This window comes from Aptenodytes patagonicus, chromosome 2 (genome assembly GCF_965638725.1).
Source record: "Aptenodytes patagonicus chromosome 2, bAptPat1.pri.cur, whole genome shotgun sequence".
In the NCBI taxonomy this organism is placed as follows: domain Eukaryota; kingdom Metazoa; phylum Chordata; class Aves; order Sphenisciformes; family Spheniscidae; genus Aptenodytes; species Aptenodytes patagonicus.
The window spans coordinates 139864935-139882111 of NC_134950.1; the positions used below are offsets into that span (position 1 = coordinate 139864935).

At 35.7% G+C, this 17177-nt stretch overlaps 1 protein-coding gene across 7 annotated transcripts in view; it reads left to right on the top strand.

The window, feature by feature from the left end:
* The window catches only part of DGKB (diacylglycerol kinase beta), a 379491-nt gene that overhangs the window by 143056 nt on the left and 219258 nt on the right, over window positions 1-17177 (top strand). For all 7 annotated transcript variants that reach the window (XM_076331405.1, XM_076331402.1, XM_076331403.1 and 4 more), the window contains 3 exons: window positions 1277-1393; window positions 6004-6077; window positions 13294-13368. In XM_076331405.1, coding sequence (XP_076187520.1) covers window positions 1277-1393; window positions 6004-6077; window positions 13294-13368 — 266 coding nt within the window. The remainder of the gene's footprint in view (window positions 1-1276; window positions 1394-6003; window positions 6078-13293; window positions 13369-17177) is intronic.

Sequence of the window (17177 nt, forward strand, 5' to 3'; positions counted from 1 at the left end):
GGGATGACTTGGGCCACTATTTGCATCAGGACTAGGTTGAGGCTGTGTCAGTCTCCAAATTTAAGGAAAACAAAGATGGTATAAAAACAGTGATGGTCCACATCTGTGTTACAGTAATACTAGGAAGGCGCTGTATTGAGCTGGGAGTTATGCCCTTCCTGCCAGAGAATCTGTGTCAATGTTTCTTACCAGCTTAAACTGCTCCAGAAAGAGTGGCATGGATTAATTGCTAGTGCAATCCCTAAAGCTTTCTCAGAGGTACCACAGAGATGGATTTGGCCTGGTATGGAACGTAAATGGTAACGTTTAATGAACTGCTTACTGAGTGCAGTTGCAGGGGGTGCAACAGTGTCCTTCATGCTCCTTTCTAGCGCAGCAGCTTTGTGCCAGCCCATTCCCCTGACTAGTTTAAAGCCTCCTTGCACTTGTGTAGTGGGGAAAGTGACTGGGGTGCAGTCGGGATTGGGGACACTGATTCTATTTGATAAACATCTGCTGTCTTAATTTATGGTGCATTTTTGAGCAACCTAAAAGGACATGCTGGGTGCAGTTTATAAATAGGATAAATGAGATAAAAAGAGCAAGGACTTTTTTTTTTTATTATTCAGAGTTCTCTGAAATGACCTGATAACAGTTGAAAATATGATTACAGCAACATACCTCTGAGCTTTCCTCTTTCAAATAATCATCTGATTGTGCTGTGTATCAGCATCAAAAGGTGCCAACGGCTTAGAACCTGATGTAGATTCTGATTTCTTTCTACTACAAAATACAGATTTTATAAAAAGCCAGTCGGCCAATTGATTATGGTACATTTAGAACAGGTATATTTTGCCAAAGTGCTAAAGTACTCTTGAAGCATCCAACCTTTGCTAGCAGTCAGGATGAAATTTTGATAAATTACTGATCTCTTATCAATGTGCTTATTAAACAATCAAGTGTGTTGTATGATTGGCTTTCAAGATTCAGAATGCCATTGTGGCAATGTCAGATTATCTTTTCACGTCATTGCATTAATTTGTGTTGTGACTGCACACTTTTCATCCATCTATTGTCTGGTCATTATGGAATGTCCAGGCACATAGATAGATGTTACGTGAAGTGGCCTGACATTGTGGAATAACTTGACTGAGATCTCATTTTCATTAAAGCAGAATCTGACATTACTCTCCAGTCAAAAAACAACTTTGTGGAGGCACAGTCTCAGTTACAGTTGTATAGCATTATATTATGTGTTAAAATGTTCCATTTTCTCCTTTTCTCTTCTTTTTTCAAGGAAAGGCAGGCAACAGTGAAAAAAGAAAAGAGTTGCCCACAGCAAATGAACAAACTAGGAGAACGGAACAAAATGCAAAGAGCAAATTCCGTCACCGTAGATGGACAAGGTCTTCAGGTGTGATTATTGTTATTTTAATTTTAAGGAGATACTTGTAGGTGTATGAAGACAATGATAGCGTGAGCAATCTTTAAAGTGAAATATTTCCTATGGATTCACCTTTCTAATATTTCACGTCTACATATTTAAAAATATAATAATAAGGGAAATTCTTCCATTTGTACAGGAATCCTGCGGTGCAAATCTGCTTCTCATGTGATTGGTAGGATTTCCTAAGACATTAAGAGGGAGGGAAAACTAGCTCTAAAACACTTGTATTGTGGGGTGAAGCTGAACTCAATTGTTTCAGTATCTGTCACGCAGCATTGTGTGAATTTGCATTATAAATCTGAGCCTATGTCTTGAAAACTGTTCACTATTCTCATTTGGACCTGTTAATTAATAGAAGAATGGAGTAAACTTCAATGATATTATTTGTCCAGGTATTTCCAAATAGGGTATTTGGCACATCAAAATTAAGAGTGGAAAGAAGCAAGGTGGTTTCAGTAATAGCAATATCCAGAATAAAAATGGAAGTTTTTTCTACTTGAAAGAAAAACCCATGTGTGTGATGAGCTAATGTTATTTTAGGGACGTTACTTAGAGGCATGCCAGACGTTCTGCCTGAACTGCTTGACTTCTTTCCCTTGAGAACGAGTAGTTTTGAGTAAAGTCAATGTACGCATATATGGTGCTGCTGCTTTATTTCCTCAGGACTTAAATGATCATCATGATAACAATGTGATAATCATTTGATATACATAGTTGACTGTTCTCTGTATCTTTTGATGTGTTGCAATTGAGGTTCAGTAAACTGTAAAAGATTTCATTACCATATACCAAATGCTGCATACCTCATAATTATTTCATGATATACCTTATTATGTCATGATAGAAAGGCTTATTTTATTGTTTCATCTTTTTAGGTTAGTGAAACATTCTTGTTATGACAACCCGAAGAAAAAAAGAAAAGAAAAAGAAAAAAAAAAGAAACCCTAAAACCTATGCAGTCACATGGCTGCTCCATTGATGGTCTAGTAGAATATTACAGTGATCGTTATCCATGGCTTTCAAAGTTCTCTTCCTGTACTTACCATTCTCACAGGCTGCATTGCTATCCAGATCATCCGTGACAGATAGAGCATGAAGCAAAAGGGCTAGAGTATTCATTGACAGAAAGCTCAAGTTCTATCTAATCAGTCACAGTGTGAAGAGTTGTTCTAGTAAACTGATGCTAGAGGAAGCACACAGAGTTTTCAAACTCTGGGGTGATACCCATGCAATTCCAGTGAGCCCAGCTGCTATAAATTGAGGAACATCATTGGCATCTCCTTTCGGTAGCAGCGCCATGTATCATTATGAGTTTTGGTTTTACCCCAAGCATTAGATTGCTTATGCTCATAGTATATTTCCAGGTATTTTTCATGTCTCTATTTCCCACTCATGGGATACAGTGCCTGGGATATAGTGCCTGGTCTGTTCAAAATAACAAACTCCTAGCACCACTGACTCTTGCACACACAACCTTAAATTATTAAAATTTCTGCTTTGAGATCATTGAGGCGTAAGATTTTCTGTAAGTTCGTTAGTGTGATCCAAAACTTAAGTTTTAACTTCTCTTTCCATGATGAATCCAAAGCCTAGGATTCATCATTGCTTTTGTGTATTATTGCTTGAGAAGGAGAGAAAGGAAGAGTGAGGACTAAGATGGTAGAATACTTATTGAATGGATTTAAGGTGTTTTCTGAAGTGCTTGGTATTGTTCTGTAATGCCACATTTATAATGTAGTGCATGATGTAATACTGGTAATTGTAGTGGTAACAGAAATAATTCTGTAGCGATGACCCTAATTTGCTGATTATACTGTGGTCTTTGATTTTCTCTGTTGGATAAAATTGGTGTGGAGTAACAAGAATCCATCTTAGCACCAATTATTAAATTTTTGATCGGTATCAATAATGATAACCTGATCATTGTGAAGGCTGAGTGGATCTCAAAGGATACCATAGTGAAAGGATGAGATTAGTGAGACTGTTAGGTTTTTTTTTTCACTCACAGATTGTATAATTTTTGAACTATTTCCACAAAGATGTAAGATTCCATAAATATAAATGATAATTAATGTTAGTATTTTGCCTAAAGATGGTCTGGAGCAAAAAATGTCTGTAGCTTATCAAAGTATACTACTATAATTCTCCCATATCTGGCCAAAGCATGCTACTGTAATTCTAATACTGTAATTTTGCTGGCATGGTCTCATTTTAACATGATCTTCAGTGATTTCAAAGAACAAGAAAAGAATTTTTGTGACTTTTTTGCAACCTTTTTTATTCAGAAAACTTGATCATGATGTTAATTGCCTTTGTTTATGATTTAAGTTCCCAAGATAACAAATCAAAGATACCTAGCAAATCTTCATGCTCCTTCTGTAAGAGCTCTGTTTTCAATATGGGAGAAGCTATATATAATTGGTCCACCACTTCTTTTTTAATATTTTTTTCTTTTTTTTTTTTTAAGTCACTTGTCCCATAACTTTGTGGAGATTGCCTTTAAATCATGCTAGATTAAGGCTTGAAAATGTTCACCAATTTAGTCTAAATCTTTAGTTGCATTGTTTATTATGTGGAAAGATCTATGTTATCTAGAAAAGTAATTTGGAAAAGCCGTAAGACATTAATTGAAAGAGGACCTTATTTTGGAATTGAGTGGAATACAAACTGGTTATTAGATTTTTTTGATGATCCTAAACCTTCTACTTGTAATAATATGGTTAAGTTTTGAAATAAAAGATTTAAAATAGAACTAAGTTCATCATTTAGCTTTTGTTGAGAAAAGTATCAAGACCAAACCTTCCTTCCATCAGACAGCAGTTAGCAGATAACTTAGTGGCAGTGGAGATCTGCACGACTTAAAGACAATTAATCATAGTTAAGCACATTCATCTTACTTCTTTCTAGCTAACCAGCATAATGATCAGGATTATTATTTCTAATTAGAGGAAGTAATAGATCATGTATAACCTTAGGATGAGTCTCATTAATTAACCTGCGTCCTAAGGGATTTCAGTAGGTAGTCCATCTCTGTCACAATGAGCACCATTGGTTTACACTTAGTTCACAGGAACAAACATCACAGGAATTGGCTAAATAACTAAAATTGATTAAAACAGTAGATAAAAATGAAATATATGACAAACTTTACTATATCCTGCAATTCGATATATGTTTCAACATACAGCACTTTACTGTAGCAATATATTGTGACAGAATGTGATACTGGGTTGGTTTTATGCTAGGTTTAATTCCACTGAGTTTGCTGGAGTTTTTCCTTATTTGTTGTATATATTGGAAGAGATTTGGATCCATTGTTTGTAAAGTTACGGATGGAGTTGACACACTAGTGCCTAACACTTCCTAATAGAAGAAAAGTGCTTTTAGATGCCTATAGGATTATATGCCTATGTCTATAGAATGCCCGTATGACTCCTTAGCTGTCATGTTTCTCGGGTTCTGCCTTAAGTTACATTTTATGAAATCTGCAGCTGAAAAGATTTTGTTATTTCAGGAATTATGAATAAGGATTTGGAGCAAGAGCTTTCAATGTATCATTTTGAAACAGGGACAGTCTAAGCTTCACCTCTGAAGTTGTTAGTGCGTGACTTTTGGAGATGTTGATTTTGAACTCTTAATATGCTTTTAAACATTCTAGAACTGATATATGTCTAAGAGTGATAATTTTTAATATGAATAGTCTAGCTTTATGGTTTAAAAACAGATATTAGAGATCATCTGATGTAATTTTTTTTATGTTCTTCAAAATCTATGGAGCAAAGGCAGGGAACACTCATGTCTTAAAAGTATCTGAAAGTGCAGACTAACACTATTACTTTGAAGGAAGGTGTTAACTTGTAAAGCTAAACATTAATGTGAACATGTAAAACTTTCCATGCACAAAAGAATTAAAAAACATCGTAGAAGTCATTGTTTCCTTCGCTATATCCTCCTCTCCATTCTTTTCCTCAGGCTTGTCCTTCTTCCACATGTTTTCTTCTCTACTTTAAGTTTTCCAGCTTTCTAAGGTGTTTAAAGGAACTCATTATTGTTATGTTTGTTACATTTTAAGAGGTGTGTGATTTCATATCATATCAAATATTGCAGGTTTCTGTCATTTAAAAAAAAAACCTAAAAAAATATTCTGTCAAGTTTAAAATTTCATATAGGTGTATTTGACCTTTATAGTTTAGTGTCATTTCTCACTACAAAATGCAGTCTCTTCATAGCTTTTTCATAGGAAATTACTGTCAGAATCAGTCATGCATTTCTTGCGTTTAAAGTTTTCTTCTCTATTGATGGATGTAACCTATATATATGTGTCAATATTTCAATGGAATTATAGGTTAAAATGGCATAACAGCTGTAAGACAGACAGCTAGTGTTAAAAAAAAGTCACTTGCAATTTGTGGCAAATTAATGAAGTGAGGATTATTGCAAATTATGGAATTGCTTCCAGCTGGATTACATAGCATAACATAGAGTTTGCATTAAGCTTTTTGTTTTCTGTCTACTATAGGAAAAAATGAATGCAACACACAGCATTAATGAGTGGCTGTGTTATTCCCTTCTTTTAGATCACTCCAGTTCCAGGCACTCATCCACTTTTAGTTTTTGTCAATCCTAAAAGTGGTGGGAAACAAGGAGAAAGGTAAGGTTTATTTTCTCTTCTCCCCCCCCCTTCTCTATTCTGATCTCTGTGGAATGTTTAAAAATAAACGTTAAAAGTTTGTCTTTTAACAGGCAAGAAATTGGAAAATTTTTGGGAAAGAAATCCAACATTTTATACTGTTATGCCTCACATTTGAACACGCCATTGCCCTGTTCAGAGGAGGTACACAATAGCATATAGTTACAAATTCTGCAGTTAAAAACTAGAACGATTTCTATACAACAGTTTCATTTCACATCAGAAAAAGTAGCTATATTCAGTGTATGGTTTTTTGTGATTTGCTTGAAGATGTGAGTTGCTATAGTTCGCATTGCAACTTGAAGTTATAACAGTTTTCTTTTGATCTCTGTAATAATTATGCAGACAGGCCAATAATTTAAATTGGAAACAGTATTCCATTTTCTAATGTATGACTTGGCTTTCAAAGATTTAGTGAGTAGACTCTCCAGCCTCTCCGTAAGATTTCCTACAGTGAAGAAACCTTTTGTTTTCTGTAGATAGGAAGCATTCTAACAATCCAGTTAAAGTATAGAAGTGCAATTACACAAACTTGAAATACATGCTTGATTTTATATATGTCAGTAATTATATTGATTTAAATTCAAAATGCCTAGGTTTATGTTTAAATGTTAGTGTATCAGAGGCATAATAAAACAGAGGTAAGGAGCATTCTCCTTACCTCTCTGTCCATCAAACTCGGGCAGAAATCTACTCCCGAGCAGATTTTTCAGAGTGTACTTCAGAATCATAGGTGCTAAGAATATGGCCATTTTTGATCATCACATAAATCCCCAAATTTTTGTAGCCTAACTTACAATGTCAGTGCTGTAATGTATCCTTCAAGTCTTGAAAAAGGTTACAGTCTTTTGGCTAAGATCAGGCTGAAGATGACACCTGTGGATACTGGGTGATGTGGGTACCCAAAAGCACAAAATGAGGGTTCCAGTGTGTTTCTAAAGCTTGGAACCAAGCAAGTAAACTGCAAGTGGGTCAGCTTCCCCTACCTCTGCTCCGCTGCCTCCGTTAGATCACTTCTTTCATACAGTACCCCTTAAAGTAAACTGACAAAAGGAACAAAATCCTGCAGAGTAGATGTTAGGGGAATTCTCAGAGCTGAAGAACATTTAACCAAAACTGCACTTGAAGACCTCTGAGAGAACGGGTTATCATTTAGGAGCTGATGATGTAATCCCTGTAATACCTAGATATCAGCAATGCCAACAACGCTAGTTGTGTCAAAGGCAGTTAATGCTTTAAAAGATTAATTCTAAACAGTTTCAAGAAACATGCCTTTGCAATCACAACAAAACAATATGAGCCATCTTGAGCATTCATGTTTCAGACACAGTAGTACTGTGTCTCTGGTCTTCTGTGCAGTCAGGGGCATTGTGGAAGGTAATGCACTAGCACTCAACTTGACTTTTTTGTAGTACAGATATGAAGTGACTAGATCGGGGATCCAGTCTGGAGTTATGTAGGTGAGAGGCAGGTTAGAGAGCTGCACTTACATATTAGTTATAACCTAGAAACAATTTAATGAAATGCTGTTTCACAGCTTTCAGCTGCTAGCTCATAATTGGTCTCAAGTGTTGCTATCTGAATGGGCTTAATGCAGGAGGGATGTCATTTAATGTTAGATATTCTCCAGAGTAAAAGCAAGTTTAAGACCTGATCACCTTCCCAAGCTCCTATTCCCATTCACGTATTGCAGTCCGACACTTCTCAGTTTATGTTAATGCAACTGTTACTGAGGCCAAGCAGACCACAGGAATGATTTGAATTTAAAAAAAGAATGCCTTATGCATGCTTCATTCACTAACACCATTACCTGCAAGTGTTATTACACAATGAGGTGTATAGCATGAGGGCATCCACCAGCAGCTGAGTATAGTAAAGTATGAGAACCTCTTAAACTGGCTTTGATGCCACGCAAAATAAAATGTTAAATTGCATGCTAATGTGTCAAGGTTGCACTCAATATTCCTGTGTTAGGAGGAGCACATCAAAAGGTCAACTGCATAGTCATGTAGACATATCTCAAGTCATTCACCAGCAGGAGATAATATCTCATGGTTAGATCTAAAACTAGATTCAAAAAGGTTAAAAAAAGGAGTACTCTTCGACATATGGACTATTTTATGAGAAGGGGTTTGCTCTCTGCCTTTTAGGTGTTAGTGTTTCACATCAATACGAGTAACACAAAAAATGATAAAATGAGGATGTTAAGAGTGCATATTAGCTTGAAGATTTAATCTAAGGGATGAAAGCATTTTCAGGGAACAATAATATTTAACTTTTTTACTTTTCCTGGTTTTTATTTGGCTGCTCTACAGTTAGTAACCAGAAAGAGAGGAAACCCATATTCCCCCCACCCCCCTCCAATTTTGTGGCAGTTACATATTGTGAAAAGAAGAATCACAGAACATTTAAGACATAAATAGCTTTGTAAAATGCACAGTTATGGTGATTCAAGTCAGGCTTTTTGATTATAGCGATTTTGTAATCTGGTCAGGTATTGAGAGGCTAGTAGAGGATAGGCTGTGACAAAAGTAAGATTTCCACAGCAGTGAGGGGAAAAAAAACCAAACCACAACCTACTAATTTTTGTAGATGAGAATTTAATTATCTTGACTTATTCAGATTAAGGTGATCTTTTACTGAAAGCTATTCTTCAGTCTTTACTTAGGATTTTCTGTATTTGAGAGATCACGGTGAATGAATTTATGATTTCTAATTGACTTTCATTGAACACAGAAAGGTTATTGCAGATACTGTCAAGACTCCAGTGTTCCCACAGTTCCCCATATGAGATTTTATGCCTTGCCATATGGTAACCCAGCCCATTTCATTGCCCTTAGACTTGGAGAGGGTGTATGCATCCATCTGACAACCAGTTGAATAAATGCACTCCCCCAGTAATACTCTGTCATTTCCTTTTGTATTTTGCAATTTTTCTTAAATCTCTCAAATGCAAAGGAAAAGAACTGAGGATCACTTTAAGGTAAAAAAAAGTTAGGTGCTTTAGTTTTGGTTTTTGAATGTTGGAACAGAGGGGTGGTGGGAAACCAATGGATATGTAGAAAAAGTGCATTCAAAACACAAAGATACTTTCTCTACAACCATATCTAATTACCTTATCAATATGTTTTAAAACTTCAATTCTGTTGGAAAGCCAGGCTTTTGCAAAATGTATAGTGATAAATATCATGTTCTTCTTGAATAGGTTTCCCTTTTAAAAAACAATGCTATGACTTTCAGATATAATTGCAAAATAAAGAACTGTGAAAATAACCCAGTTATACTTTCTTCTCAATGGAGAGATTAATACTTATTGCCCATGACCTGTAACATAAATACATTTACAGTTATTTGGACTTAAATGATTTAGTCTAATGGATAATACATACGCTTACAACAAAATAGAACAAAAATATAATTCAATGTTTATTAAGAAGAAAGTAGCAAATCAGAATTAAAGTTGATGAGTTTAAGCCTTTCACACGTCAAAAATAGATTGTAATTAAGCATGAGATTGGATAGGAGTTCAGCAAACCCAGTCAGGTGTCTTCCTCAGGCTATATCACACTGTAACATGTTTTCAGTGATTGTGCATAAAATGGACAGGTGTGGTTAATTTCATCAGAAAAAAATTGTGGTACATCCATCTCATCCTAGAGCTAACAGTCCTGTATGTTGGCGTTTAAGATCTGACTAATCAAGAAAACAGCTTTCAATAATCTGTGAATAGAATGTCTATATTTAGTATATCATTGACAAAATAGTTTCTTTCAACAGAAAGAACATACAACAAGCATGTAGCGCTTCTAAAGACTGTTATTGTTAAGGGTAATGCTTCTCATGTAAGAGTCCTTCTAAATCATGCTGTTGTTTTGCCATACTCATTACTTTGTTTTCCACTTCCCCATTTGCCAATTTATTTGCCTGGCCAGCAGGTGAGTTTAAACAATTGTTTCCTTGACAAATGTGCGGCTGGATGCACTGGAGATCAGCTTCCGTACACTGACGTTTCCTGCTGACTCCACGTTCAGTGTCTGTGCAGTACAGGTTGATGATATGTTTGACCTTTGTTGTTTTCAAATAACTCTGGTTCAGAGTAGTTCTTCCCTCCTAGCCTCTGATTAATCTGTCTTTCTAAGCTTTCATTTAGCATTGAGACAAAATGTAGAAGCAGTTTCAAATGATCTTTTTCAAATGTTGTATGTCTAGGAGAGATCATCACTAGGATTCTTTTACTTTTGAGGAGTCGTCCTTGGCTTCTTTCTTCTCTGCCATTAGGGTTAGATTAAGCCTATACTGACCACATCTTGAATAGTCCCGCCCCAGATGACTGAAGATGCATCCCCCAGTTGGCACAAGGCACTGCTATGGCCAGCTTCTTCCCCAGTGTAGTCAACTTTACTGCCAGTTTTGAATTGCTGATGGATTTCTGTCTGTCCTTCCTTTATCTCTCTAAAGTAATGATCTTATGACTTCAGAAGGTAGCTCTGTCTAACTCAGCCCAAGGTGCACTTAAGGGTATTTTCTTCAGCAGCAGAGCTGTTTAAAGATGATCCCAGGCCTCTTGGCCCCTCCTGCTGTAATTTCCTGACTCCTCAGTTATGCTAGTGCAGCTATTTTGAGGTTCGTATGAGATCCACAGGCATGATTTAAGTGAAGGGAAAAAATGACAATGAAGAAACTTTTCTGAGGATTTCTATTTTGAATTAAATCTATTTAGTTTTCCAGATCACAGAATAATCCCGCAAACAGTTACGGAAGCACAACTGTTTGTTGACAAACTGTGTCGTGGGGTAAGAACCGGCTGGAGGTGGTGGGGAGAAGAGGTAATTTCATGAACTGGCTTTGTTCATGAAATTGCACTCTATCACAAAAAGCTGTCTTTTGCGGCATTACCCACTACACTGCCTCGTGGCTTTGTCTGCACAAATCTCCAGTCGCAAGGAAACCGTGTCCGATTCCTTCTTTACATGCAGAAGCAAGATGTTCAGAGACATGTCAGTATCAATAGGCTATTTGGTACTGTACGTATAAAACTGGAAGGCTAAATTACTGTCCGTTTCCTCATTTTGCATGTGTCACGCTGTTAGGTCTAGTTACAGTCTAGTGTGGAGGCAAACATTTATAGACAGTTTCTTCCTCTTTTTTGGCAAATGTATGAATGGAAATGAACCATCAAGTTACGAATTTTACACAGACTAGCATACATAAATATAATAACTTGAAGCATGATGTGTCATTTGCAGTGAGTCATTATAGAGTGATTATCTGGTATTGATGTTCGACTAGTACCTCTGAATGGCATGCAGTGAATCAAGTAGGATTCAGTGTAATCTCTTCATTGTTGCAAATGGACTTCTGGGTTTTGGCTAGAGATACCTAGCTCCCCTCCTTATAGCTTTTTATAGGCTATATAAAAGCTATATAAAAGGCTTTTATAGCATTTCACTGATACCTGACAACAGTATTGTGAGTGTAGGTAATGGCTAGTGTGTTTTGTAGCACCAAACTTTTAGGCAAATAACTCTTAAGCCTTTGGGACTTCGAAACAATACGTGACCTTCTTATGATCAGCTACACAAATTAAATTAGCTGCACCTTTGACCAGGTTAAATCCTATATGTCACTGAGAAGCAACTTACACATGCTAACTAGAAAATTAAAACCAGCATCCTTTTACATTGGTAAGATGCTGCAAATGAAACGGAAATACACGGTGTTGTAAATCCACTGTCAAATGTCTGACTTAGTCGTCATCACAACCATTGACAATGATGTGTGCATGCTTGCAAAGTGAAACCAGTCATTTCACATTGACTTTTTCTGTCAGGAATGGCATCAGGAATAGGTTGTGTGAGTGTATTTGAATACAGTGCTTCATGAAGAAGCTGGTATCGCTAAACAATTAATATGTTAAGAAAATGTTCCAATTTGGTAATTTTAGACATAATTATAAATCTGTTTGCATTCAGTATTCTTACACCTTTGTCTTCCACCTAGCCTGATAAATTATGCATTACTATTAAGGAAAAAAAAAAAATTCCTCAATGTGCACATAGATCGTGTCTAGACAGTTTTATTTTGCTGAATTTGAAAACGTGGACATTTTAACTTAAAACTCAGCTCTTATTATGCTTCTATTTTATTTAAGACAGCAAAAAGAAAGGAAGAGATATTTCAGTGGAAAAATGCTTTCTTAAAAACATTAAAATACTAATTAGCTTGAGGACATAAACATTAAAATTAAAAGCAAGAAACAGGGGTTTATAATTTAAACTATTGTCCCAGGTAGATCCCAGGTATGTATTTATTCGTTCTGAGCTCCAGCTCTTTCATGTACTTACTGTTCATAATAAGAAATGAAGCAGCTACCACATTGTAGTCAATGTAGGAAATTACGTTTCTAATATTTGTAATGAAGAAACAAAATGTTTGTCATACTTTTAGGACAAGTAACCTCAAATTGATAAAGTTACAGTTTTTGAAATATTCTGCCATTTAAAGAAGTATTTGCTGGGGGTGGGACAGCAAATGGGGTCCCTTATGGGGTATGACAACGCTTTTCATGCTGTATCAATAAATTGCTTCCTGTTATTCAGATAATTTTAAAACGTGTAATTTAAGTAAAACAATGGTTTTGAATCTTTTTTATTTTCTTCCCATTCAAAAATAATCCAAAGGAGATGTAGTTGACAATAGATTTGCTTTCTCAAAATGTTGTTCAACCTATGGGGACATTTTTGGTGGGTGGCAAAGCCAGTTTGCTTTTGCAATTAATTATACTTGTAATTTTGTGTTACCAATAAATTTCAGGCATAAATCTCTCCTTTACCGTGGAGTTACTTTAATAGGAACCAATGTGCTCTTCCAAATGCTTTTTTTGATTCACCTTGTGTCATTATACCTCCTTACCCTACTTTTTTTTTCTGTCTATATACAGCATTTGAATTGTAGGTAGCTTGTAACACTTCTATCTCAATTTTATGCCCACAATAGACTGTATGTATGAATTATAATTGCTGTGTTCAAATATTTGATTTTTTTTGTATAAATGAGATCCTGCAATACAAATAATTATAATATGTGTTAACTTCTTTATTTCTTTCATTGATAGCTTTAAAAAAAAATTCCAAACATGTAAGTAAATATTTTGTCCTTGTCTCTTTTACCTCTTCAGAATTTATAGAAAATTTCAGTACCTTTTAAATCCTCGTCAAGTTTATAGTCTTTCTGGAAATGGACCGATGCCAGGGTAAGTCATAGTTAATATTATTACCAGGAACTCATTTAATAAAATGCTACATAATCAAATGAACAGACCGAGGTACATATAGCATGTTTTGAATGTATCAACACTGCAGACCTCTGAATGGCTGCAGAAATTTACAGGTATTATTTGTTTACATGTACAAATAACACTACGTATCATATGTTTTACTGATAACCATGCAGTACTCTTTAAGAACAGTGTGATAAATTTCATTCTATTTTCAGCTTTTACTTCTGTATCAGCAACCCAAGTTCATGTGGGGGTTACTTTAGTCACAAATACCAAGCAGCCTCAAAGACTGACCTGCAGGACATACATTTCTTTTACATAAACCCGTATGTGCACATACGTATGTGTCTGTGTAATATATATATAGTGTACATATTTATGTATTCTTATGCATGGCAGATATGGAATGTTGTTTCAAATTACAGTGGCTGTGCACTCCTTATCAATTCCATAATCTTGGGGATGTAGTGGGCCGAAAATGACTGGACAGGCTAGATTATGCTGGCAGTGACTTTTTACGGGGACTGAAGTGTTATCTGAACCAGGTGGTGTTGCAGTCACTCACCCAACATGCTTCTTCCATGGTTCCTCCTATTTTGCATTCATGTGAAGACAGGAGAATTGCAGTATATCACATACCAACTTCTGCAACCTGAAATTGGCTCCTTTTTAAGTAGTGGGTACTTAGGTAGAAGAAAACAGATAGACCAGCACTGAACATCTGGTCTGTGTATCATTTTGTGTGTATTGGATGTTATTTAGTTATATCCCTGATACATGAAGTTTTACATCAGTGTGAAGAGTTGCAGAAGGTTATTAGGAGATAAGTGTTCACTGACATGAAGTTTACGCTTGTTGTTTGAATACTTTTTTTTTTTTTAATCTTCAGAGTTTTCATTTATTTAGACTTTTTTTCTTTTAAGTTGGAGGAAAATAAGATGAAGGTGGAAATGTATATTGTTTGTGCCTTGCAAAGTTATATTTCGGTTGTCACAGATATATTACTGGAAAGAGTATGCTCTGACAGTTTCTGCCAGTACTGCTGGTTTTAAGGCCAAATACACAGAAAGCTGTTCTCTCTTAAAACCTTTCTACATCATCTATCCATTCATTTATTGTGTTAGACTTGGGATGTGTATAGCATTGATGAAACTGAAAAGCGGCTTGGGCCCAATCCTTTTTGAAGTTAAGATTCTCAGGATATCTTGCACTACAGTGTGGTTAATGTGCAACCTGCAGAATGGTGCAAAACCTGCTCAAAAAATTGAAATAATGACATGCATGATTTCTTTCATGCCTGTAATTTTATCCTGTACCTGAATGCTAGGGCTGTTTTATTTCTCAAATGGTATTTGTTGTTTTTGTTTTGTTATGCTAGTCTTGACACACATGGAAAATTTAAGTAGTCTTAGTCCAAAGAGTAAGTAGACTAGCAAAATTGAAGAAACTTACTTCAGGAATTTATAAGAAATTTTAACTGAGACAAAACTGGTAAGCAATATTGTTTTTTTCATACGGTATAATAGAAATGCCATACTAGAGATTGAGATGATGACTTTTAAAACAACTGAAATATTTCTTTTCAAATTCACCTTATTTCTTTGAACCTTTTTTTTTAAAAAAAAAAAAAACAAACTAAAAGAAAAAATCAAACCCCGCTTATTGACTGCATTTCTGTGTATAACTGACCTGGTTTTCATGTGTCTTGTGATGTAAAGGAAAATGTATTTTAAGGCAGAAGCACAAGAGGGCAGTGTTAAGTTCAAACTGAAACCCTGCACTAAAGCGTTTTAAACTTAAGTCTTTTGAACCAGGACAGTGTTTTTTAGAAAATAATTTCTCTTCCTATTAAGAATCGAAATAGTTTTACTTCAGAGTCACTTTGAAGAAATTTCTAATTAATTTTCAAACAGACACTGCATTTTCCTAAGCTTGTTTTGGTATATTTTTTTATTCATTCCACAGAAATGAATAATCCTAAATTTCCAATTTATCTCCTGCCATCACTTCTTGCCCCTGGCAATACTATGTAGGCTGCATATAATTTGTCCCTTAAGCGAGCAGTTGAATAAACTCTGTATTTCACTTACCAGCCCTTGTTTCCCTTTCTGCAAGGGCTGGATTGCCTAATAAAACCTGCCCATCCATCCATCTGTCCACTCACTCATCCATCTCTATAATGCCAGTTATACTGGATTGTCAATCAAAATGTTACATTTATTTAATATTGTCATATGTGTCATTTAGATTGAAATGGAACAGAGTGGGGGATTGTACAGCACAGAGAAAAACAAGTGTATTCTTTGCGCTAATTACTGTTATTGAGTGGAAAGGGATAAATGTAATGTATATTTATTTTAAAGGATTTATGATTATTGTAATACATTTTAATTGAGTCTATTCTGAGATTTTTTTTTCTTTTGAATACTAATTTCAGACATGTTTACTCAACCTATAGAATGTTTATAATATTAGGGTAGAATTTGCATGTTTTTGGTAGAGCCAAACTGTCTGCTTTAACCCACAAGTTAATGTTTGTTTTTTATTTATGATGGTATTTTTCTGATGGGCTGCTGTCATCAACCAAGAAGATAACATCCACAAGTTTTCTAACTCGAGTTCCAAACTTCTGTGGCTAACGTGAATTGATATTTCCAGTTCATTTCCGTCAAAAATCTAAGTATCTCCTGTTTAGATAACAGGGAGAAAGACAAGAGAACTAGGCGGCCAGGAAAATCCTAAATCTTAGGGGATCTGTGAAACCGCTGTATTTTTTAAAAAAAGTCAACAGCTCAATCACTAGGTCTTCCGTTCTTCCTCTTCAGTGCGATAACCATGTTCTTTCACAGAAATGTGTTGGAATAAAAGGCACCTTAGCAGACTTGAGCTGTAACAGGGTTAAAATAATCTTTGTTGAGAGGAAGAAGGGCCACTAGTGGAGTCCCATATTTGAATTTCCTTGAAATGTGGATATAATACATTCCATTTTCCCTTTCAATCATCTCCCTTAAAAAAACCCAAACACCACCAACAAAAAACCCATGACCCCCCCTACCTTTCATAATATCAGTTATTGTGCATTTTTTTATAAATATGCTGGCGTGTAGTAGGTCAACAGAAGAATATTTTGAACAAGTTGACAATGAATTTTAGTATTGCTATCTGAATGTGCAATTACTCAGATGGATGTGTCGCCTACTTTCATAATAGATGGGACGGTACTTGGAGAACTGCAGGGACAGCAACAAAGATGTTTCTTGTAGCTTCTTAGCATGCCTAAGCTAAGGTTTTCGGAGCTGTTTATGTCGAGACTCATGTACATAATCTATATAGAAATATGTACATGATGCAAATAAATTGCACGGCAGCCGACTCTGACATTGAGTCCTTTCCAGCAACGGAAACTGACCTGCTGTGAGGCCTGAAAATCAAGGAGCTCTCAGCCAAAGGGCAACAGTACGCTTTAAACACTGGTATAATAATTAATGGTTTCGGCATTCTTTATTTGGGAGTAGAGAGATACGGGTGAGCTGGAGAAACCCTGTAAGCTCTGCAGCTGAACACAGGAATAAAAGGTACTCCACAGTTATAGACTGCCACAGTTAACAAAGTGACATGAAAATTGCCAGGCTGATACATTGTGTAATTTGTGCCTAGCCACCTGTGTTTTTAGCCTTGAAAAGAGTTTCCCTGTTTGGTTGTTACATCTCTGTAGGAGTCTTCTACTTCTGACAACAACTGTTATTGTGGATTTAATGATCTTGAAGAATTTGAAATTCAGT